Source organism: Thalassophryne amazonica, chromosome 12 (genome assembly GCF_902500255.1).
Source record: "Thalassophryne amazonica chromosome 12, fThaAma1.1, whole genome shotgun sequence".
Classification (NCBI taxonomy): Eukaryota; Metazoa; Chordata; class Actinopteri; order Batrachoidiformes; family Batrachoididae; genus Thalassophryne; species Thalassophryne amazonica.
Window position 1 is genome coordinate 74,111,995 of NC_047114.1, and position 26,308 is coordinate 74,138,302.

The 26,308-nt window shown below is 42.3% G+C and overlaps 1 protein-coding gene and 1 long non-coding RNA gene across 2 annotated transcripts in view; both read right to left on the reverse strand.

Moving 5' to 3' along the window:
• Positions 1–491: 491 nt before the first annotated feature.
• LOC117521537 lies at positions 492–21,541 on the reverse strand. Its single transcript, XR_004563961.1, has 3 exons — positions 21,532–21,541; positions 17,769–17,774; positions 492–976 (listed from the first exon to the last, which is right to left on the reverse strand). It is a non-coding gene; the product is annotated as an uncharacterized LOC117521537 (long non-coding RNA).
• The window catches only part of pcmtd1 (protein-L-isoaspartate (D-aspartate) O-methyltransferase domain containing 1), a 44,604-nt gene continuing 18,787 nt past the window's right edge, over positions 492–26,308 (reverse strand). The window contains exons 2-6 of the mRNA XM_034182857.1: positions 14,254–14,718; positions 14,006–14,108; positions 13,615–13,786; positions 4,135–4,258; positions 492–3,873 (exon numbers count right to left, since the gene is read on the reverse strand). Coding sequence (XP_034038748.1) covers positions 3,500–3,873; positions 4,135–4,258; positions 13,615–13,786; positions 14,006–14,108; positions 14,254–14,560 — 1,080 coding nt within the window. The 5' untranslated portion in view covers positions 14,561–14,718 and the 3' untranslated portion in view covers positions 492–3,499. The remainder of the gene's footprint in view (positions 3,874–4,134; positions 4,259–13,614; positions 13,787–14,005; positions 14,109–14,253; positions 14,719–26,308) is intronic.

A 26,308-nucleotide genomic window follows, 5' to 3' on the forward strand; every position in this document is an offset into this window, starting at 1 on the left:
TCTGTAGTTTCTTCAAAAATATTAGTCCTATCAATGTTCTGTTTAGGCAGCATTCATCCTTGACCTATAATATATAAGCATACCAAAAGGCAAATGTCAGCTCTCCAGTTTGTCTTTGACTGAAGTTGCATGCACACACGTACGTACGCATACATGCAGAGCTTTTTGTCTTTTCTGCATTCTACCACAAACAGATGCTTTGATTTTTACACACCCACAAACAGAGAGATGTGGCGGAAGACATAAAACACACTACACTTTTCATTCATGGTTGCGGCAACATGACATTTAACTAAACTGACTACAACCCTAATTCCAGTGAAGTTGGGACGTTGTGTAAAATGTAAATGAAAACAGAATATAATGATTTGCAAATCCTCTTCAACCTATATTCAATCGAATACACCACAAAGACAAGATATTTAATGTTCAAACTGATAAAACTTTGTTTTTGAAAGAGTGTGGTTCTAATGACGAGAAGAGGCGGCGTATGATTGTTACCTTTATTTTTGTGCCAAACACTTACGGAGAAACAACACGCTTCAAAATGACACACTCTTATGAGGAAATAATCTCGGCCCAATAAACAGTAACAGAATAGTTTGGGCTCTTAACAACTAAACTTAATGTGATGGCAAAATTGGATATGACTAAATGTTTGTTGGGTGCAATTTATATTACAAGTCCAATCTCATCCACATTAATGTAATCACATCTGCCCCATTAATTTTGGTGCAAGGTGTGACCCGAGAGCCAAGGCTATAGGTTCCCTGCTTTTAATACTTAATGAGCTCTCTCACTGCCAATTACTTTTCCAGATAATGGTATATAAACTGTTGCACGCCTGTAATCGGTCATGTGAATTTTAATGAATCCCACACAAATTAAATGGAGCTATGTTATCGGTAATTATAAGATGACAAATTATACTGTTATTGCTTATTTGCAAAGCTTTCCAGTGAATGTAAAAAATAAACTTACAGAAAATAAATGTTACCTGTTCACACAAAACTACTCACAGAATAATCTGTCCCATTTAAAACTAAATATTTTCATTACACCAGAACAAAATGAAGATCTAGAGCTAATATTTAACAGACAGCAGTGGAGTTTAAAACTACAGAGATCCCAGTGTCAAGATACAGTACAGCAAGAGGGTGCTACAACAAACCAAATGCAACTTAAATCATATCTTATGGTCAACAGTACATAGATCTCACCTTTATACTAAATAGAATTACTATTAACAACATTCAACTGAGCTTTTGGAATATTAAATGATGCACTCAAAGTAAGATGAAGAAATTCTGGAAAACTAAAGCATGAAGAAAACAGGACATCTATGGTAGCGTGCTGTTCATTTTATTTATATTTTAACTCTGGAATGTAACCCTTAACTGGAATAAGCAGGTTTAAAAAAAATGGATGGGTGGATGTTTGGTGGAGATAGAACATTTGGGTAAATTCCGGTGCCAGAGAAGTCACAGAAATTGCAGCGTGTTGGGGTACGTACGTTGGCACTGAAACTCTGATTCCACCAGGGGTGTTGTGCTAGCAAAGAGGATTTACATTTCAAGCAACAGCTTAAAAAAAAAAAAAAAATGGCACCTATTTTCAGTTGAGACCTTGAGAATTAAGGTGCTTAAGTGGACAATTGCACAATCCAGGATAAAAAAGGCTTCAAAATCCTCAATATTCTGAGTTTGCATTCAGGTCTGGTCTGGGAGCACACATTGGTGTGACGTGTTACCGCAACCACTACAAAATGGAACAGCCTAGGATACTGGATGGAAATCACCCAGACAGACAACAGGTCCATCCCCACCTCCCAAATGTAACCATCTATCGGCTACAGCCAGATTAAACATGGGCGTTCCCTTGGCCTTCTCCAGCCACTGTGATGTCAGGGGGAGGTGATGGTCTAGTGGTTAAAGCAGTAGGCTCGTGACCAGAGGATTCTCGGTTCAAATCCCCATCAGACTGCCAAATCACTAAGTTGAGCGCCTCGCATGGAAGGTATGAATGGGTGAATGAGAGGCGTCATTCTGCTTTTGAGCATCTACTTCAGATGGAAAAGCTCCTACATATAGCCCATTTATTGACCATTTACTGGCATTCTCACACCCACAGAAACACATGGCCAAAATTTCACAGCTGACGCTCTCTCACAACACAAGAGATACCCCTCATCAGTGTCTCTACTGTAAGTAACCGCTTGTTTGACACAAAGTCATTCCAGTGGTACCAAAGGATCCTCTAAGAGACCTGGGATCAAAGACATGAGTTCTCGCCTTAGGTCACTGGTTAGTGTCCAAGTCTCACAACCACACTACGTCAGCCAGCATTGGTACCCTAAAGACTAAGACCTCTGTTCTCCTGCAAAGGCATCAGAAAACACCTCTGTCCATTGACGTCACGACCCAGGCGTCTCTCAATATCAAAGGCTGAGGCCCAGATACATGAATGTCACTGTTGAGATTCTGCATCGGTGTCCAAAATAAGAAAACAAAGAACTTAAACGTCTGAAGGCCATAAAAATGATTGAATTTAACTTTTCTTCTCAAAACACGTCACACTCGGTTGGTACAGCACCTCCAGCAACCAATTACGTAGAAAGCTATATTTGACGTTAAGAAAACGGAGCAACACCCAAGATGTACAAACTATAGTCATGCATGTACTCTTATGATCGTTATCGTTTCCTCTTTGCCAGTTCCCTCTTTAAAAAAAAAACAAAAAACAACAAACAAACAACAAAATCCTGAAATAATTACACACCCATCACCCTTATTTGAAACCTCTGATCATTATGGTATTAAATGATTATTTGAATCGACAATGGAAATGAAAAACAACATGGAAATAGTGGGCATGTCATTGTAAAACTGCTATTTCAGAGACGTAAAACAAATCTACACGAGTCAGTTTGTCACTTAGACTTATGCAAAGTGACACAACGCAATTATTTAAACACCGTGTAGAAAAGTTTGATTAAAAAGGTGTCCTGTAGAAAAAATAATGACTCAGAATGGGAGGACGTGGCTCCATTTACTGTATTTTGCTCTTTTTCAGCATCACAAAAGGGCCACACTTTCATAGGAAGTTAAAGCTACTACAAAAGGTGCGATAAAAGTCTTTTTTGACACATCTTAACAAATATAGGAAGTTTTGCCTTTATACAATTTGCAATCTGCACACGTGCAGATGTTCTGAGACTGTGATAAAATCTGAATCTCAAAACGAGTTTTTGAAAACTATTTGTACTTTGTTTACTTTTTTGAATACAAGTTGTTGAAACACAAATCAAAAGAAAATGACATAAGCTAACAACGGTCATGAGAATATTACTCTCAAAATTGTTTAAGATGACGTCTCCTTCCCGTCATAGCTTCGCCATCGAACTGAATGGAAATAATGCTACATTTATACTGAAAAGGGGACAAAGAAAAGCGTTTCAGCTGGTGCTGCACTCATTAAGAACAGAACTCAAGTGAATCAGTCATTTCTCTCGGTAATACAACAAATACGCTTTAAGTGACTCAGGCAGTGGCAAAGCCATTATTTGGTCTCTCAACACGTTGACTTGTTTAAGGATTTCAATGTCGCCAATGTCTCTCTCCTCCTCTTCCTCCACCTCTTTGTGCTCCTCTTCATTGTGTTCCTCTTCTTCGCTCTCAACCATTTGGGGTATAGGCTGGCTGTCTACAAAAATGTACGTGTTGATGCGCCGCCGGCGACACCGCCTACGTTTGCGTTTCTGGGGAATTCTTTGCATCAGCCCTTTGGCCTGACTGTCCTCATTGGCCAGGTTTCGGAGAGTGCGGCGTATGTAGATCCGAGACAGATCCTGAAGACTCCGGACGGTCACAGGGGCTGAAGACCAAAGAAAGAGAGTGCAAAGGTAAGAGGAAGCTACAAACTGTTCCTGCAGTTCAACTGGGTCAACAAAAAGAACAGCTAAAGGAAAACATCTATCTCATTATATGAAGGAAATAAGTGGCATTACACCTCAGTTGCAAGTCCGGCCTCGTAAGGTAAATCAAAAAGTGCTTTCAGAGTGGTTTCATCGCATCATTTTGACATTACATGTTTCCCGTTTGACGCTTTAGAATTTGTTAAATTTGGAGAACTCACGCAGATGAACAGTATCGGGCTTCTCTCCTTCGGCTCTGCTCTGCTGCACCAATGGAGCGAACGACACAGCCAAGATGTTTTTACTCTCCCATGTGCACTGGCCAGTCCTGGTTATCTGGGTCAGCTGTGTAAGAGACACAGAACACCACAAAGTGTTACACTACCATAAACCACAAACTACAGGAGGTCATCAGAAACTAGAAGGAGCATGCAAAGTCTGCACCCCTCCACTGGGATAATAATGACCTCCCCCAGCTGACAGTCAAATAACTTTGGATGTGTTCTGCTGGAGGAATAAGGGGCTAAAGCAGCGCTACCCAACCATATGTCACAAAGAGCCAACAAGATCCAGATTTTTCTTCCAAGTGACCTCCACTGTTGTTATTGGTAGTATAGCTAAAGCAGATGGTCATGCCACTTACTCTATGGTCACATTAGGTATGAATGAGGCCGACAAGCAGTTGGCTTTGTTGCACGATAGCCGTTCCCGGGGCGTGCATGTGAACACCTCCGCAAGATGCCTTGTAAAATCACTTCAGTGGTGTTACGCAGTTACAAAAACAGTGTTTTTAGATTTAGAATAATTTATTTCTTGCTAGCTTTTACAAAATATATGAGAAACATATTAGACTTATACAGAAACACAGCTGTTTCAGAGCACATTTCCCCATCTTGGATTATTTTACTCAAGCGAACAACCAGCTGATGTCACACTGCCTATTCACTCTGACTGGCAGTTGCAGTGTCGCTCACCATTTGCATAAAATAGACTTCTGGTCTATTCTAGCCACACCTAGCTGGAGGCAGAGAGACTGCTGTCTGTTACAACTGCAAACCGGCCGCTTTGATTGAAAATGAAGGGCAGGTTGTATGTAGCTAATGTGACCGTAAAAGTAAAGTGGCCACTCTTGCTAATGTGTTTGCTCAGGGGGGTACATTTAACAAACATTTAAACCTTTTGTAGCATTTGTAGCACTTTGGACTGACTTATGGTGCAATTTGGAGCTGCATAAATAAACTGAAATGAATAGAGAGAAAATCCCTAAGTTTGAAATTTGAAAACGGTGTGAAAGACTTTTCAAAGTTTCATATAAATAAATTAAACTTTGCACTGTACTTCACACAGTATTATAGATCACCTGAGATTTATTTGAAAATATCTGCATGAATACTTTTTTGTAAAATCAGCCAGAAAAATATAGTAGAAAATTCCTAAAGCTAAAAATTGAAGAATAAACAAATAAATATGCACCAAAACTCAAAAAAGTAAATCACACTTTGCAATATGCCTGGACTAGTATACGAGGTCTGTGAGAAAAGTATCCGACCTTTTTATTTTATGCAAAAAATATATGGATTTGATTCATATGTTTTTACGTCAGCCAAGCTTGAACCTTCGTGCGCATGCGTGAGTTTTTTCACGCCTGTTGGTTGCGTCATTTGCCTGTGGGCAGGCTTGTGAGGCTTGTGAGTGAGCACTGGTCCACCCCTCTCATCCGTTTTGGAGTGTCAGAGGACAAGTTGGGACATGCCTATCTCGGCTTTCAGTGGCTTACCAGTCGAGTGAGTATAACAGAAATTGTGGAGAGCTGGGCACTCAAAAATGTAGGTGTTCTTTGTCTCGCTCCATCAGCGAATCCGTTGTGACGCGCGAAGCCTCCGCGCGGCTTTCCATGACAAAATCTCTTATTAAAAGTGAAATCTGCTGGAAAATGGCTGATGTCCAGCTCTTGTGATAACCAGAGAAATTGCACACGATGGTCCCGGAGCCATACAGCGATCTGTTTAGAAATGAAATGGTCGTTTCTGCCTGTCGATCACGGCTCGGAGCGCGGCACGCTGTGCGCCATTGTGGGCTGTCCTTAAAGCGGTAGTAACACTCCGTAATCTCTGTGAAGCCCATAAAATTTTCACTGAAAGCCATGTGAATTTTCCGAATGGTTTCCAGCTGCCTGTCTCTAACAGTTTCTGAAAAAATTCTGATGGAACAAAGCCCAAATCATTCCGCCATTTCCTCGCAATGAAAAAACGACGAGAGGGGTGGACCAGTGCTCACTCAAAGCCTGCCCACAGGCGAATGACGCAACCGACAGGCGTGAAAAAACTCACGCTTGGCTGACGTAAAAACATATGAATCAAATCCATATATTTTTTGCATAAAATAAAAAGGTCGGATACTTTTCTCACAGACCTCGTAGATTAAATAAAAGAAATTTGAGAGGGAAAAAAAAATCCTTTTAATATTTTTGTGATATCACCAGTATAAATAATGTCTGAAAATTTATTCAATGGTGCAGGTGAAGAAGGTGTGGTTGAAAACAATGTATCCAACTGTGATTAACTACAGTTCCCTGGAGACTCCACCTTTACTAAACCACAGCTCTCATTCCGTGTAAATGTTTTCTGTTTCTCACTAATAATGATCTCAAATCCACTGACCCTTCCTCGGGGCTAACAGATCTATAAATGTGGAGTATGAATCACTCACTCACTCATCTTCAGCTGCTTATCCGGGATCGGGGCACGGGAGTACGAATCAGAGAACTCCAAATTATTTGCAAAAATACTGAAGAACCAACTGTGTCTCCCTTATATTTGTATTACTTCTGAGCACAAAACACTACAGTGTAATTTTTGAAGGTAGTAAGATCAAAGGTTGACAACAGATGAACACCCTGTGGGCCCCACACTGGCTATCTATCAGAGAGTAAGTCATCCAGCTTTTCCCCATTCGAGATCAAGACAGCAGATCCTGGCATTGATTTGGCACAGGTTTTACGCTGGATGCTTTTTCCTGACGCATCATCACATTACATGGAGACTGGACATGGGTGGTCTTGAACTGGAAACCTTCTGCTCTGGCAGCAAGTGCACTCACCACACCGTCATGCACAGCATAACATGGCCTGACTGCATTCACTGCAGAAAGAGTTTTGTTATTCGTTGACTGATATCATCAATAATGACACAAACAAATCACAATCTACCTTTTTATACAGCATCAAAACAATTCTCAGACCCCCTCTATGGGCGTACCCATAAGACGGCGTGATCAGTGACGCGGAGTGAAAACATATAAGCTTTTGCAGTTTGAGGTATTGTTGACACACATGGTATTGTCTGAACCTGTAAGATGTAATCATTAGTCCACAATCTAACACAAGAAGAAAGGAAGAATTAGTAAAATATCTATATAGGCCCTGAAGCCCACGAGGATAAGTGGGTGCTTAATCCCTGGATTCCGTAGTATAAAGCAGATGGCAGTCTACGACTTCCCCTGGATGTGACACCTGCAGGTTACTTCCCCACCCACAGCTGGAACACATTTACAGCTGGATGGAATGGGACAATGCAGATGAAGTATCTTGTTCAAAAACAAGACCAGGAGTCTCACCCAGGTCTACGAGGTTTATTAGAGAAGTATCCGACCTTATTATTTTTTTCAAAAACCATATGGATTTGAATCACGTGTGATTGCGTCAGACAAGCTTGAACCCTCGTGCGCATGCATGAGTTTTTCCACGCCTGTCGGTTGCGTCATTTGCCTGTGGGCAGGCTTTGAGTGAGGAGTGGTCCAGCCCCCTCGTCGGATTTTCATTGTCAGGAAATGGCGGAATGATTTGGGCTTTTTTTCCATCAGAATTTTTTTCAGAAACTGTTAGAGACTGGCAGCTGGAAACCATTCGAAAAATTTATCTGGCTTTCGGTGAAAATTTTACGGGCTTCACAGAGAATAAGGACTGTTACTACAGCTTTAAGGACGGCTTTAAGGACGCTCGGCGCGCCGTGCCACCATCGAGAGCCACAAACCACCAGACCATTTCTAAACGGATGGCTCTCTGGAGCCGGGACCGTCGTGTGCACTTTCTCTGGTTATCACAAAAGCTGGACATCAACCATTTTCTGGCAGATTTCACTTTTAACAAGAGATTTTGTCATGGAAAGCCGAGCGGAGGCTTCGCGCGTCACGATGGATTCGCTACTGGAGCGAGACAAATCCATCTCCATTTTGGTCTCACAGGACGGCTTTGAGATGGCGTTCAGACAGCTGTCGGTGGTTTTTCTATTGAGTGATTATCCGAGAAATTGTGGATGTGCCTGGACATGCCAGAACATGTCCCGTGAGGCTTCATCATGGCGTTGCTTTGCGCCATGCGCCGAGCATCCTTAAAGCCGTCCTTAAAGCTGTAGTAACAGTCCTAATTCTCTGTGAAGCCCGTAAAATTTTCACAGAAAGCCAGATACATTTTTTGAATGGTTTCCAGCTGCCAGTCTTACTTTTCTAATAGACCTCGTACAACTATCAAACCGAGCTACCCGCACTACACAATCTAACAAGGATCCCCAAAACACTCCTGTGGGTTCGCAAAACCCCCCAAAAACATGAAACATTGCTGTTGGTGTGTAGTGTACAAGCAGTTAGCCAGGTTCTCTGTGTTTCCACAATAAAACACTAAAGGTGTTTATAGTGGGAACAGAAGATGTCCCATCTGATTAATCGCAGCTCCAACTGAACCAGGCAAACAGGAGAGCAGTGTAAGGAACACCATGTATTTGAGCCATCATAGCGTTTACATTATATCTCAGTGGGGTATAAGCTCAGCAGCATCGTAATGATTTTTGAACACTGAACATGCCTGCTGCAGGTACTACATTAATACCTGCAGAAAGACATCCTCCAGCCACAGTCATCCATTCACAGCCATCACACAGCCCCAAAGATGTAATTAATGTGTTCAACAAGATGGTGCTGACAGATGCTGACTGATGGTTTGGGGAACATTCAGACTTTAATGGCATCTGATATTAATCCCACCGAATCCCTCAAGTAGCCGAATGATGCTACATGGTGATTTAGTTGACCAAATATATTCATATTAATAGTTTTACTGGCAGTCATAGTAGTCTTGTACTAACTGGCTGCATAATAATATGACATACAACTTCAGACTGCTGTTGTAATAAATCATCCCAGAGTTCCTCTTTTTTGGAATAGGAAGGCAATCGGGGACAAAAATCTGCAGCGGTTCTTTATTATGCTACAGGTTTTGCCTTAGGCTGACTCAAAACCTTCCTTTTCAATCTGTCATGATCTTTACCCTCTGTACTAAAAGATGTTCTCGTCAATTTTATCTACCAACTTCCCAAAGTACAGTAAAATTAAACTTCCCCTTGTAATATGCCAGAAGTATCCTACAAAAAAAATGTAGCAGCCCAGCTCGGTAAACTTCAGCCGACTTTGGCCAAAGCATACTTGCTGCCTAATGGACATGCTGGTTCTTGCAACAGCTGTACCGCTGTCAGTGAAATTCGGGCCAAAAAAAAAAAAAAAAAAAAAAAAAAAAAAAAAAAACTGATGTGGGCTGATTTTCGGTATGCGGGTGGGGATGATAAACAAAACGTTCCACACTGTTGCCAAGTTATATATAAATAGTAAAGAATAGATTGAAAAAAATACAATAAGTAAAAATACAATGGCATAAATATCTGATATATACAAAGTGTCTGATACCTACAATGAAATGTGAAGCACAGTTGTGCAAAATGCAAGTGTGTACAAAATATACAGTGATGAGGAAGTCCGTGGTTGTGACTAATAACGATATTGGATGGCAGAGGGGAAGAAAGAGCTTTTTAGTCTTGATGTTTTGCATTTCACACTTCTGTACCTCCGGCCTGAGGTTAGAAGTGTGAACAGTCTGTGTTGTGGGTGAGTGGGGTCTTTGAACATGGAGGCAGCTCTCCTGTGGACTCAGCGGTGGTAGATGTTCTGCAGAGAGGGCGGTGGACTCCTGGTGATCCTCTCAGCAGTCTTACCACGAATGCGGCCCACAGCAGTAGTCCTGCTGCACCACGCTGTGATGCAGTTGGTAAAAATACTCTTAACAGCGGAGCTGTAGAAGTTGCTGAGGATCTTGGGCAACATACCAAACTTCCTCAGCCTCCTCAGAAAATCCAGCTGTTCTGGGCCTTCTTAACCAGCTGTGTGGTGTTCAGTGTCCAGGTGAGGTCCTCACAGATGTGAACACACAGGTATTTAAAGCTGCTCACCCCATCCACTTCAAGCTCTCAGATAAACCGTGGTTGATGAGGTCTCCTCTCCTTCCTCATGTCCACTATCATCTCCTTCGTCTGGTCTTTGTTGAGGGTAAGGTTGTTGTCCTCACACCATGACATTGGATCAGCCACCTCCATCCTGTAAGCTGCTTCGTCACCTCCAGTGATGCGACCGATCACTGCAGTGTCATCTACGAATGTCAGGATATGTTATCCTTGTGGGAGGCGACAGTCATGGGTGAACAGAGTGTAGAGGATGGGGCTGAGGACACATCGCTGAGGGGTGCCAGTGTCAGTGATTATGCTGGCTGAAGGCCTATGATCAATCCTGATGGACTGGGGCCTGCCAGTCAAAAAGTATAGGAGCCAGTCACAGAAGGTGGGGTGCAGGCCAAGTGTGAGCAGTTTGTGGGTGAGTTTGTAGGGGATGAAGGCTGAGCTGTAGTCTACAAAGACTATCTTGATATAGACGTCTTTGTTTGATAGGTGAGAGAGGGAATAGTGTTGGGGTGTGGGGTGGACCTGTTGGGCTGGTTTGCATATTGCAGGGGTCCAGAGTGTCTGATATGCTGCTCTGAATGTGCACCAGCACCACTCTCTCAAAACACTGTGATGATTGGAGTGAGTGCTACTGGCCTGTAATCGCTCAGACAGGTGGGTGGTCTTTTCTTGGGGATGAGAACAACGGTTGTAGTCTTGAAGCAGGTGGGAACAGTGTTCTGGCTGAGGGAAAGGTTGAATATGAAGGTGAGAACATCAACCAGCTCATTAACACATGCTCTGATGGCCCGCCCCGGAATGTTGTCTGGTCCTACTGCCTCGCAGGGGCTAATCTTCCTAAGTGCTCTTTGCACCTGGCCTGTTGAGGCCGTTGGGCTAGGGGAGGGGTGTTGAGTGGCCTTTGGAGTGTGGGTGTGTGTGCAGGCCTCATCTCTGTGCTATAGCTGGAGATCTCAAAGCAAGTGTAAAAAGTAGGGTTGGGATGACTAATGAAAATCATTAGTCGACTAGTCTAATGATTAGATCACTAACGATTAGTCGACTACCATTTGTTATCGACTAGTCTGCGACTAAATTCGATAGACTGAATTAAGCCAATTTCGAGTCTCCATGGTGAAACTCAAATGTGACATTTATTTTAAGAAACATAAGCACAAAATCACAAATACAAAAAAACAGCATGAGCATGAAGGTGATACCTGCATTCATTTACTAGGCATAGACTAACCTGTTTGAGCCGACTAAGGCTGAATCTCGATTCTACCCCTCGGCCCTTCCCCTTACCTCTTCTCCTCCGTTTTGCGTGGGCACGAGAGACAGAGGGGTGTCTCAATTCTCTTTCTGGAGTGAGGTGGAGGGGAAGGCGGAGGGCAACAAACCCCTCCAAATGGAGTGTGCATCCAGATTCACTCCATTTGGAGGGGTAGGAGGAGCTTACCGCTGTCTCCAAAGAAATAAACATGGCGCCCAGAGCCGCACAAATGAAAACGGCTTTCATTACAAATTACGCTGTTTAGAAAGTTATAACTTGCCAAAAAAACTTTACAGGCAGTTGTCTATGACAGCAACATGTATGCTGCTGGATGCATCTTGCGTATATTGTCATTCTGAAGAATATTGTAACTTCGCTCATGCGCTGAGGCGTTATAATGCATATACACATGAACGCTACGATAAGACACTTTTATATCTCACAATGGAGAAAATTGTGATAAAGGATAAGCACGTTAATTTGTATGTTCATAAATCTTTGGATAACAGCGATTCCTACCGTTGTCTGTAACGTGTGTGTATTTTGTAAAGAAACAGGGAGCCCTTAGCACACTCGTCTCCTAATAAGCTTTCAGGCAGAAAATGAGAAGTTTCATCAATGGGAGTAAGTTGGAAAATATATACAAACACATGTATATGTGTAACACATACCCTGACGTCCTAATAAACTGCTATTGTTTGTCAAGGAAATTTCTAAAGGAAATAGTGTTGGATGCAAAAAAAAATGGGAGAATTTGAAAAAGAAATATAAGGTTAACAGAACTTGATGCAGCCCATAACATACATACAGGTGCTGGTCATATAATTAGAATATCATGAAAATGTTGATTTATTTCAGTTATTCCATTCAAAAAGTGAAACTTGTATAATGTATACATTCATTCCACACAGACTGATATATTTCAAGTGTTTATTTATTTTAATTACTAATTAATTAATTCATTAATTAATTACTAATCAATCAATTAATGATTAATCAGTTAACAATATTAATTACTACTATTATTAATGACGAATTATCTGTAATATTAACATTAATTAATTACTAATTAATTGACTATTAATACTATTAATTATTATAAATTATGAATTAATTAAATTAATTATTAAATGGTAAATGGACTGCATTTATATAGCACTTTTCCATCTGCATCAGACGCTCAAAGCGCTTTACAATTATGCCTCACATTCACCCTGATGTCAGGGTGCTGCCATACAAGGCGCTCACTACACACCGGGAGAAATAGGGGATTAAAGGGGGATTTAAAAAAGGGGGATAATAGGGGATTTTGTGGTATTATTAATACCACAAAATTCTCTGACATGATTGCGATGTGTCGAAGAAATCTGCGATTTCTTCTATTTCTTTGCATTTACGCAAAAAGGTGAGAAAATAAAAAGAGCAAACAGGCTACTGCAACAAGTTTTGCTTCGGTTGCCATGTTGACAAAAAGTGAAGACAGCAGTTTGAGACGGGCAGTTTTTTTCTTCCCCCTAAGGCGGAGGAGAGTCTCAATTCTTAGGGCTGGAGGCATATCCCTTCGCCTTACCCCTTGTTTTAAGGGGTAGGCGTAGGGGTAGGGGTAGGGCCAAGGGGAAGTGGATGGGGTACAAAAGAGAATTGAGATTGGGCCTAATTAACCTGCCAAGGTGTGAACCTTGTATGTGTATGTGTATGAAAAGTAGGTATGTGTGTGAAAAGTAGTCGACTAGTCAGATGTTAGCTAATTGTAGTCGACTATTATGACTAGTCCCAGCTCTAGTAAAAGGTGCTGAAATCATCCGGCGGGCTGCCTCTGGAGCTGAGAGTACTGGTGGAGGTCCTGTAGTCAGTGATGAGCTGGAGGCTTTGCCACATCCACCCTGGGCCAGCAGTACCATCAAAGCTGTCCAGCTTCTCCCTGTACTGTCTCTTGCCCCTCTGTGACGGCTTTCCTCAGTCTGTACTTCGCAGCTTTGTACGCCATCTCATTGCCTGATTTAAAAGCAAGGTAGCGAGTACGCTCCCTTCAATAATGCATGTGAATTTTGCATAAGGTCTTGCAGGTCAAAGCTAATGTACCATGATTTTCCTGATATGAAATGTAAACATTCTGAACAGCAGCCATGATGTGTTTATCCAGTGTTACTGCGATAGCCTGCAGCACTTACCTGATCCTCTACTGGTGTCACCAGAATGCCTCCAATTTTCAGCAGTACTTTCATGTAATTTTCATGATCCTTCTGCACTCCTGCCCCACAATAAATGCGATCATACTGGTGGCTGTCCGTTGCGATTTCCAAGCAATTCCCCACCACAAAGACGGGTTCACAAAACTCAAACCTTAAAAAAATTAAAGAATTTAATAAATAAAAATCACGTGTCAGAAATGAAATACAATATAGACATACTTTTTTTAGGCTTGCCGCATTTCAGAATTCAATGGATTAAAATGTATCATTTATTTTGTAAATCAAAATTAATCAGGCAACAGGAGAGATGTTTTTGAGAACATGCAAACACAACTTTTACATAGTTCTATAAAGAATGTGCTGTACTCACTTATCAAAGCTGTCACTGTTCTTTATGAATTCATCCAGTTTCTCTCTCGCATATTCAACCACGTCTTTATGGAGCTCAACACCATGGTTCACACCAAATGGCCCTTGACAGAAAAACAGTGTTTAATTCTGTTCATGAGAAAACAGCTTAATGTGCACCAACACAAATTAATGTGCTGTACTTTAACAGAACATCTGAACACTTCCCACGCATAGAAAACCCAACTGTGGGGGGAACATTATTCTTACCTATGATAAGACCGACCATTGTGCTCAAGTAACCAGTTCCACTGCCAAGATTGAGGAAAGAAAGTCCTGACTGCAGTTTGAGAGCTTCCATCACCTCAGAGTATATACACGGAGCAGATAGGTGGATGTTGCCATGCTTCCATGCCAAGTCTTTGTAAGCACTGTCCCGAAAGCCATCCAGATAATAATCTCCGCGGTCTATGGCCCGAAAGGCCTGTTCAACTTTTTCTGTGCGGATATACTGGGCCTCTTTGAGATTATCGATGAGGTCATCATTGTCCTCCCCAGCGCTCACAGCTCCCCCCATGGTGAAGCGAGAAGAGAATTAAAGGAGCCGAATGTGTACTCAGAATGAGTAACACCTCCTTATATTGGCATGGAGATGAACGGCTGACTGAAGAGTCCCGCCGCTCCAAATCCTCTAGAGTCAGTTCAAATACTGGTCATCTCCAGACAGCAATGGACCTGAGGAAATTTACATCAACAAGTTATGACAATATATCCACACACCTGCGAATGGTGATATAGTAATTCTATTTTGTACTTTGGATTATCTTTAAATGACAAACAAGTTGGAGATCTAATGAGGATGACTCAACATCAGCTTGTAGCATGGGAACACGTACAGATTCTGGCCACCATAGGGGAGAAAATGAAGTACCTTGAAATATGTAATGTAATATACCATTTTAAAGGGTACTGTCTGGAATATTAATTCACCTGTGACGCTTCAGAGCTGGTTGGCCACCAGGTGGCAACTTACAGCCAAAATGGGTTGCCACACAGCACTCAAACATACAGTGGGCCCTTTACCCTGTTATGGGAGCAAATTCTGCAAGTTTCATGAAAATCTGAGGAAGTTGCCAATTTACCAGATTTGGCCTCTTCGTGAAGTGGTCCAACAAAAACGGTGCAAAAGGGTCAATATCAAAACCAGCTATAAAACTCTCTTTAGCAGTGAAACCAGAGATGCTGAGTGACAATATGAGCCATATTTCATCACTAGGGCGAATGGAGAAATCACTTTGCGAAAAAATGGTAATTTCACATGTTGGCGACAAAACACGCCCCCTATACTCGTGCGCCCAAAATTTGCATCGAAATCAAAGTAAGAGGTGCTAATCTATTATTACATGCATAAAAGACCTTGGTACACTGCCCCTGTGAAAATGTACACAATTATAAAAAAAATAGCGATTTGCAGCGGCACCTATGGGCTTGCGCCCTGAGGCAGCCGCCAAAATTTTCACGTTTTTGGAGAGTCTGATAAACTCGATAGACCCGATAAACTAGCACTAATGAAAATCAATTTGGCTCACTCATTTTGACCCCAAATTTCCAGGACCCCCTAAAAAAGCACACCCTATCAAGGATTAAACAAGTAATTTTTTTGTTAGTTTCTAACATGTATCTACCCATAAAATAATCTGAAGGGGTCATAAATCACCACCTGCCTGACTCTTATATAAACTGGCACTTAACTAGTGATAGTCCATAAATGGCTGCCCTGCATCAATGGTATGTCATCTCTGGGGTGCAAGTTTTTGTGACGTACAAAAATGTGACGTACTCTAATGGGAAACAATAGATGAGTGTACATGTTCCCATGCAACAAGCCCATCATAGTTTTTTGAAAACTGAATTAAATAAAGACTACAATAATTATCCTGCGCAACAGACAAATGCAGTCGGAATATTATTTTGATGAGCATCTCGAAATGACTTCCTTTTGGAGCACATCAGAGTAAAGTTAAGGTCAACAAAAATATCATCCAAAATATAATTTTCTACAACCCCAACCCAGGGGATGGATACATGAACATTTCCAAGATATTGAATATGTCTTGGACTTCATTTACATCAATCATTAAAGAATACAAACAGTATGGTAAATCTGTGTGAAGCAGGCAATTCCCAAAAATTGAGCGACCATGCTGGAAGGAGACAAGTGAGGGAAGACACCAAGACAAGAGTTGTTGTCTTCTATAGCAGTGACTGGAGAATGAAGAGGAGGATTTTCTTTAAAATAATGTGAAATTTCAGTGATTGTTTGCTAGAAAGCAAGCGGGAAACCTGCAACAAGATTTGATCAGTTGTCCCGTCCTACAAGCCATGTCTACTCCACTCCAACATGAAGCTGTGAATGGAGATGTAACAGGTAAATGCTGTATCATTCCACTAACGTACTCAGAAACCTATAATTTTTTTCCAGAGCCTTCTCCAGCCACTGGGGTCCTGAGGGTTGAGCTGGAGTCTGTGATGAAGTGTCAGAGAGGAGGATGCTGAGGAAGTTGTACTTATTGAAAAAACAAAACAAAAAAAACCTGACTGACTGATTTCTATTAAATACAAACACATTCTGGAATTGTGTATTTAACTAACCATTATTTACTGTTTACTGTTTCTGTACTCTGGCAAAAAATAAAGTTTATCTTTATCTTTAACACTGAGGAACCTGCATGGTGGACATGGTCCACATGGTCACATGTTGTAGTCATCCAGCAGCCATTTTTCAAAAACTGGCCAACAAGACAAGGAAAACATTTCAGTAACAGCTTTTCAAATTTGATGTCATCATTTATTATCTTCCAGATTACTATTCTGCATGCTATGGCACACTGACACGCTAGGGGTGAAACCGATATACCAAAATATTTTACATGTACCAAACGGTGGGCTGTGTATTGTGTAAAACAACCTTTATTCTGCAACAATGACTGTGAAAGTCAGGATTTGGAAACTGGAGCTCTTCAAGGCAACTCTTGAACATTTCAAGTGATATTCGTCCATAATTTTAATTTTGTAGAATCTGACAGGAATTTACCGTCACCTTTACAATGTGCCATGTACCGAACCACAAGGGAGGTGTACCATTACACACACAATCACCCGAATATCATAACTATAATAATGGACATCTGTTATAGTATCTATGGTCTACGACATGAGTCTCAGACTACCAACATGGATGTCAGATCTAACAGTCAACATGCTAACTTGGGCCTGTAATGTTTTGTTTCACCTATTTTTCAAACTCTCTGTAAAAACAAAGGATCACATTTTTTTCCTTTTATATTGACTAGAACATACATACTCCAGACTGCGTGTGATTTCTATTTCATAAGACATAAACATGCTTCTGTTGTTTGTAAGAGTGCAATGAATAAGTCATTTACATATGAAATTTTACTATTTTATACAATAAAATTTTGTAAAAGAACTGAAACAGGCATGTGGAAATTCTTGCTTAAAATTAATTTTCAAAGAGAGAAAAGAGAAAACCAAAAATAATTATAGACCCAACAAAAAAGTGTAAAGAGGCATAAAGAGTAAAGCCCCCGTCGCACATAGCAAGAATGTGCAGGAGCCATTCCGACACAGCAAATATTGCCATTATCCAACGCAGTTGGGAGGAAAAGAGGCGTAGCCAGCCATGGTCCGAACGCATGCGGACTGCCTCGTCCACACCTGCACGATGGCATCCAAAGCATATGTAGACAATAGGTAGATGACACAGATTGCTGTCAGACGGCCATAAAAGGCGCTGCAGACTGCCCGATCTCCAAATGTCTGCATGGCAGGCCGGAGCACTGTTTTCCTCAGGCACACGCCTGTGCACACGCGTAGGCCTGTAATTATCACTCAGCCGTGTGTGTGTGTGTGTGTGTCTCTGTGCGTGCGCCTGCCACTGGACAAGTGGACAGTTTTGCTCCAAAGTTTGCTGGCATTGGGCCATGCAATCCCTCAGACGGAGCCTTTCCAGGGAACTTTCTTTTTTCTTGTTTGCACACTTCAGCAGCACAATGCAACTCTGAACACCGCGATGGTTGGATTATCACATGGAATTACTTTTTGGGGGGGTTCGAGGATTCTAACCACAGGCTGCTGTCCCGGCTTCATGTCCATGTCTATGCTGTGAAACATCCTGGACTGCCTTTGGAGGTAAGATGCATGTTTATTAATGGTGTAACGAACTGCCACAAGCTCCATATATCTCCTCCAGAGTTAGAAGGTGAACATTTATTACAATGTGAGATCTGTTCAGCTCCAAGCCTGACGCACGCAATGACACGTTACTGCACAGCACAGAGAGGCGCAGCTGCCTGTGTTATGACAGAGACAATAGTTCACATTATTTACGTCGCCCCATGAGAAGGAATGAAGAAATATCTATACTGTAAGGTCTATTGTGGGTATAACAGCCTGTTCAGATTTGCGGCACCATGTGTGCAACAGCGCACGGAGCTTTCGGTTTGATAGCCGCTGTGCACTGTACATGATAATATTTCATAATTATTACTGTGATGAAGCATCCCACATACATTACAACAGTTCCTTTGCACTCTGGGGGGGTGGGGGGGCATTATTATACATGGCACTGCAGGTCATAATGGCAGGCACAGCGTGCCAGATCTATCCCGAGATATGTATGCGCTCAAATCGTTTTGAATCCCGTTTTACTGCCATCGGAATATGTAAATTGTGGTTAGATGGTCCTCAGATAACACATGGACCGCCGTTGGATAGGTGTCCCATCTTGATGGCGCCCGAAGAATTATGAACATGTGCATCGCACTCGGGGCTGCTTGCCTATTTTGACCAACTGTCTCGACGTCCGCAGATGGCTGTCAGAACATTCTTGAACTGAAATCCCACACTTTTCGGATGTGCACGATTCATACATTAGTGTTCAGAATAATAGTAGTGCTATGTGACTAAAAAGATTAATCCAGGTTTTGAGTATGTTTCTTATTGTTACATGGGAAACAAGGTACCAGTAGATTCAGTAGATTCTCACAAATCCAACAAGACCAAGCATTCATGATATGCACACTCTTAAGGCTACGAAATTGGGCTATTAGTAAAAAAAAAAGGTAGAAAAGGGGGTGTTCACAATAATAGTAGTGTGGCATTCAGTCAGTGAATTCGTCAATTTTGTGGAACAAACAGGCATGAATCAGGTGCCCCCTATGTAAGGATGAAGCCAGCACCTGTTGAACATGCTTTTCTCTTTGAAAGCCTGAGGAAATTGGGACGTTCAAGACATTGTTCAGAAGAACAGCGTAGTTTGATTCAAAAATTGATTGGAGAGGGGAAAACTTATACGCAGTTGCAAAAAAGTATAGGCTGTTCATCTACAATGATGTCCAATGCTTTAAAAAAAACAAAAAAAAAAAACAAACAGAGACGCGTGGAAGAAAACAGAAAACAACCATCAAAATAGATAGAAGAATAACCACAATGGCAAAGGCTTACCCATTGATCAGCTCCAGGATGATCAAAGACAGTCTGGAGTTACCTGTAAGTGCTGTGACAGAAGACGCCTGTGTGAAGCTAATTTATTTGCAAGAATCCCCCGCAAAGTCCCTCTGTTAAATAAAAGACGTGCAGAAGAGGTTACAATTTGCCAAAGAACACATCAACTGGCCTAAAGAGAAATGGAGAAATATTTTGTGGACTGATGAGAGTAAAATTGTTCTTTTTGGGTCTAAGGGCCGCAGACAGTTTGTGAGACGACCCCCAAACTCTGAATTCAAGCCACAGTTCACAGTGAAGACAGTGAAGCATGGTGGTGCAAGCATCATGATATGGGCATGTTTCTCCTACTATGGTGTTGGGCCTATATATCACATACCAGGTATCATGGATCAGTTTGGATATGTCAAAATACTTGAAGAGGTCATGTTGCCTTATGCTGAAGAGGACATGCCCTTGAAATGGGTGTTTCAACAAGACAATGACCCCAAGCGCACTAGTAAACGAGCAAAATCTTGGTTCCAAACCAACAAAATTAATGCCTCACAGATGTGAAGAAATCATGAAAAACTGTGGTTATACAACTAAATACAAGTTTAGTGATTTACAAGGTTGCTAAAAAAGCAGTTTGAACATAATAGTTTTGAGTTTGCAGCGTGAACAGCAGACGCTACTATTACTGTGAACACCCCCTTTTCTACTTTTTTTTTTTTTTTACTAATAGCCCAATTTCATAGCCTTAAGAATGTGCATATCGGGAATGCTTGGTCTTGTTGAATTTGTGAGAATCTACTAAATCTACTGGTACCTTGTTTCCCATGTAACAATAAGAAATATACTCAAAACCTGGATTAATCTTTTTAGTCACATAGCACTACTATTATTCTAAACACTACTGTAACTCCGACAGCATTCTGCGTGATTCCGGCTATGTGTGTGAGGGGTATAAGAGAAGAAGTTTTAATATGGCCTATAATTATTTAAAAATCTGCCTCAACCAATCACAATTTCAATCTTTCCTTGGCAAATTTTGAAGCTACCCAGGACCAAAGCTGTTCAACTAAAACATCCTCTGTTTTCTGGTTGGCCAAAATTGAGTAGTGAAGTACTGGTTCTTCCCTCCTTAATACACTCAACAAAAATATAAACGCAACACTTTTGGTTTTGCTCCCATTTTGTATGAGATGAACTCAAAGATCTAAAACTTTTTCCACATACACAATATCACCATTTCCCTCAAATGTTCACAAACCAGTCTAAATCTGTGATAGTGAGCACTTCTCCTTTGCTGAGATAATCCATCCCACCTCACAGGTGTGCCATATCAAGATGCCGATTAGACACCATGATTAGTGCACAGGTGTGCCTTAGACTGCCCACAATAAAAGGCCACTCTGAAAGGTGCAGTTTTATCACACAGCACAATGCCACAGATGTCGCAAGATTTGAGGGAGTGTGCAATTAGCATGCTGACAGCAGGAATGTCAACCAGAGCTGTTGCTCGTGTATTGAATGTTCATTTCTCTACGATAAGCCGTCTCCAAAGGCGTTTCAGAGAATTTGGCAGTACATCCAACCAGCCTCACAACCGCAGACCATGTGTAACCACACCAGCCCAGGACCTCCACATCCAGCATGTTCACCTCCAAGATCGTCTGAGACCAGCCACTCGGACAGTTGCTGAAACAATCGGTTTGCATAACCAAAGAATTTCTGCACAAACTGTCAGAAACCGTCTCAGGGAAGCTCATCTGCATGCTCATCGTCCTCATCGGGGTCTCGACCTGATGCCAGTTCGTCGGCGTAACTGACTTGAGTGGGCAAATGCTCACATTCGCTGGCGTTTGGCACATTGGAGAGGTGTTCTCTTCACGGATGAATCCCAGTTCACACTGTTCAGGGCAGATGGCAGACAGCGTGTGTGGCGTCGTGTGGGTGAGCGGTTTTCTGATGTCAATGTTGTGGATCGAGTGGCCCATGGTGGCGGTGGGGTAATGGTATGGGCAGGTGTCTGTTATGGACGAAGAACACAGGTGCATTTTATTGATGGCATTTTGAATGCACAGAGATACCGTGACGAGATCCTGAGGCCCATTGTTGTGCCATACATCCAAGAACATCACCTCATGTTGTAGCAGGGTAATGCACGGCCCCATGTTGCAAGGATCTGTACACAATTCTTGGAAGCTGAAAATGTCCCAGTTCTTGCATGGCCGACATACTCACTGGACATGTCACCCATTGAGCATGTTTGGGATGCTCTGGACCGGCGTATACGACAGCGTGTACCAGTTCCTGCCAATATCCAGCAACTTCGCACACCTGTGAGGTGGGATGGATTATCTCAGCAAAGGAGAAGTGCTCACTATCACAGATTTAGACTGGTTTGTGAACAATATTTGAGGGAAATGGTGATATTGTGTATGTGGAAAAAGTTTTAGATCTTTGAGTTCATCTCATACAAAATGGGAGCAAAACCAAAAGTGTTGCGTTTATATTTTTGTTGAGTGTATTTACATACCTATTTTGTTGTTGTTTTTATGATGTCAGCATTCAGTCATATCATGAATGATTTGAGACTAAAAATACACCTCTCAGCCACTCTGAATGTGTGACCGAGGAAGACAAGTGTTGAATTCCCTCTCTGCCTTCTCAGCATCACCACGTCTGACTCAGCTAATAAAGATTAAATTCAGGGGTGACTTTGTTGCGGAAGGCTCAGTACAGTAATTTTCCATTGGCTCTTGTTCACAGGCAAAAGAATCAGTGATTTGCACAACACTGCTGAATGTACAGCAGTATTCTTATCCCAGTTCTTTTTCTCTATTCTGTAATACAGAATCCTTTGAGTTTTCTGCAGTAGAAAGAAAATGCTGCAAAATGGGTCAGGCGGGGTGTTTTACAAGCAAATTGCTTTTTGGCACCACCGCACAGTCTTAGCAATGATAATCTGTGGACTTGAAACAGAGGTCATTACTCACCCACAATTTTGAGACAAACTAAAAAAGATGAGCTGGGTAAGGTAGGCTGCATTTACCACTTCTGTAACAATACATGTGATGTCCACTGGCCTATACGGAAAAGAACATACATTCCATCTCAGGTCACGGCTCGCTGCTGTGACCCAGATATGGACACCTCACTGAACACGTTGCATGATGAACTGTGACGGATCCTTAGGCAACGCAAGTGCACAGCAGTACCTAAACACCAAGTGCCTGATGTCTTGGCTAGAATATCCAAGACCAATAAACTCTGGTGGTCGTCAACACTCAGTAGAACTGACAGTCATCAGGGTTTCACCATTTACTCGAGCATCATGCTAGTGTACACTTTTTCCAGCATTGCAACTGTTCTTTTTGCAGATAATTAGTGGTAGAATGATGGCTCAGTGGTTAGCGCTCTTACCTCACAGCAAGAAGGTTTGGGGTTCAATTCCCCCCGTGCTCAGTTACTTTTTGTGTGGCGTTGGCATGTTCTCCACCTGTTTCCTCCAACTATCAACAACTTGCTCACTGGGGTCTACTCTTTTCTCTGCCCTGACCAAGGCAGGATCTCTACGTCCAGAGTTGGTCCCCAGGTCCCAGACCGTGGCTGCCCACTGCTCCCGGTGGTCGGACTGTATCTAACTACTGATAGTTTGCAGAAATCATCCAAATTAGGAAAGCTCACTTTTGTGAGGGTTGTAATGACAATTTCTAGCAGTTACTCACAGGGTCTCACACAAAATAGCTCTGTTGTAACTGCAAACTTTGACACACTGGTTTGTACTTTAACCTTCTGAACCCAACAGTTTCTGGGAGTATGACCCCCGCCCCCTCACACTTTTACTCACTGTGAGCTCCTTTTTCACTGCACCTGCAAGTCCTGCACCTCCGTGGGAACAGCACAATCATGATTGCATGCAGGACTCAAAAAATGTTTTTTGTGTTGTGCAACACAGTTACAGTGTTGTATATAGAAGGGTATAACCAAGCTAATTTTTTTCTCATATTCCTTACGCAACACAAAATTACTTTCAAACCTTTTTGCCCATGGAAGTGTAATGAGATCTTAAGGTTGTTCCTCTACTAGGTGCACTGGGGAGCACCTATGTAGAGCAAACTGTTCATTTTTGACACATTTTGTAATGACATGCAAAAAGAAAAACAAAAAAAAAAGTGATTCTGAAGACTAATCTCGATTTAAAGCACTGATATGGGTATTTTTTTCTGATGGAACCATTCTGTGCATATGGTTACTTCAATGACTGTCAATAATTTGAAAACCTGACACCAATGCCTTTTTTAGTTGATTCTAGTTTGTTGGTTTGTTTGTTTTTTAAGAAAACAAGCTGTTGTGTGGGCCGCTGAAGAGGAGGTACTGCTGGCCCACCACCACTAGAGGGCGCCCTGCCTGGAGTGCGGGCTCCAGGCACCGGAGGGCGCTGCCGCCTTACAGGAGCAGCCAGGATGACAGCTGTCACCCATCACCGGAGACAGCTGATCCCAATCAATACGGAGGTATATCAGCAGGACGGCATCTCCACCTCATTTGCCGAGATATCGCCTTACCAAAGAGGTAATCATTTCAGCCTGCACATACGTGTGTCTTTACTTGTATTCTTGTTTGATTGTCTATAGGACAGCTGACTACTAGACAACATTCGGATAAGTACTCACCTTCCTACATTGTTGTTGACGAGAGGTGGAGGTGGACTCTCCACCCTCCATGTTACTGGGTGCAGCCGCATCCACACCTGACTGTTTCTGTTTCAATCAATCAATCAATTTTTTTTATATAGCGCCAAATCACAACAAACAGTTGCCCCAAGGCGCTTTATATTGTAAGGCAAGGCCATACAATAATTATGTAAAACCCCAACGGTCAAAACGACCCCCTGTGAGCAAGCACTTGGCTACAGTGGGAAGGAAAAACTCCCTTTTAACAGGAAGAAACCTCCAGCAGAACCAGGCTCAGGGAGGGGCAGTCTTCTGCTGGGACTGGTTGGGGCTGAGGGAGAGAACCAGGAAAAAGACATGCTGTGGAGGGGAGCAGAGATCGATCACTAATGATTAAATGCAGAGTGGTGCATACAGAGCAAAAAGAGAAAGAAACAGTGCATCATGGGAACCCCCCAGCAGTCTACGTCTATAGCAGCATAACTAAGGGATGGTTCAGGGTCACCTGATCCAGCCCTAACTATAAGCTTTAGCAAAAAGGAAAGTTTTAAGCCTAATCTTAAAAGTAGAGAGGGTGTCTGTCTCCCTGATCTGAATTGGGAGCTGGTTCCACAGGAGAGGAGCCTGAAAGCTGAAGGCTCTGCCTCCCATTCTACTCTTACAAACCCTAGGAACTACAAGTAAGCCTGCAGTCTGAGAGCGAAGCGCTCTATTGGGGTGATATGGTACTACGAGGTCCCTAAGATAAGATGGGACCTGATTATTCAAAACCTTATAAGTAAGAAGAAGAATTTTAAATTCTATTCTAGAATTAACAGGAAGCCAATGAAGAGAGGCCAATATGGGTGAGATATGCTCTCTCCTTCCAGTCCCCGTCAGTACTCTAGCTGCAGCATTTTGAATTAACTGAAGGCTTTTTAGGGAACTTTTAGGACAACCTGATAATAATGAATTACAATAGTCCAGCCTAGAGGAAATAAATGCATGAATTAGTTTTTCAGCATCACTCTGAGACAAGACCTTTCTAATTTTAGAGATATTGCGTAAATGCAAAAAAGCAGTCCTACATATTTGTTTAATATGCGCTTTGAATGACATATCCTGATCAAAAATGACTCCAAGATTTCTCACAGTATTACCAGAGGTCAGGGTAATGCCATCCAGAGTAAGGATCTGGTTAGACACCATGTTTCTAAGATTTGTGGGGCCAAGTACAATAACTTCAGTTTTATCTGAGTTTAAAAGCAGGAAATTAGAGGTCATCCATGTCTTTATGTCTGTAAGACAATCCTGCAGTTTAGCTAATTGGTGTGTGTCCTCTGGCTTCATGGATAGATAAAGCTGGGTATCATCTGCGTAACAATGAAAATTTAAGCAATACCGTCTAATAATACTGCCTAAGGGAAGCATATATAAAGTGAATAAAATTGGTCCTAGCACAGAACCTTGTGGAACTCCATAATTAACTTTAGTCTGTGAAGAAGATTCCCCATTTACATGAACAAATTGTAATCTATTAGACAAATATGATTCAAACCACCGCAGCGCAGTGCCTTTAATACCTATGGCTGTTTCTTGCCAGCAGTACCGGATCCGACGAGCGGAGGCAGTGGCCACCTGGGAATTCGGGACTTGGCGGCTCCAGTATTCCCGGGGTTCGGTGGCAGAGGAAATCGGGTTGGTTCCGGTTCGACTTGGACAGACGTCTCCTATCGTCGAGCCTGCCCACACGACACCGTTGTAATTGGACTCCATTTCGATATTGTAACCGGTTGTATTTGTTGTGCCTGTTTCACAACAGTAAAAGCAGTGTTATTCGACTCCTCCATTGTCCGTTCATTTGCGCCCCCTGTTGTGGGTCCGTGTTCCTACACTTTCACAACAGGATATCTCGGCCAGCGTCATGGATCCCGAGGGGCGTCAACCGGCTGTTGAACGGCCAATGGAAGAACAGGACGCGCAGGCGTCCGCGGGAGGGGTAATCGGTGAGTTGCAGCGGATCCTCACCGCTTTCACGACTCGGTTGGATTTCATGACCGAGCAGAACGTCCTCCTGAACCGCAGGGTGGAGGCTCTCGCCGCGCAGGTGGAAGCGCGCCCTCCGGGCGCCGCTGCGGCTCTCCCTCCCGTAGATCCTG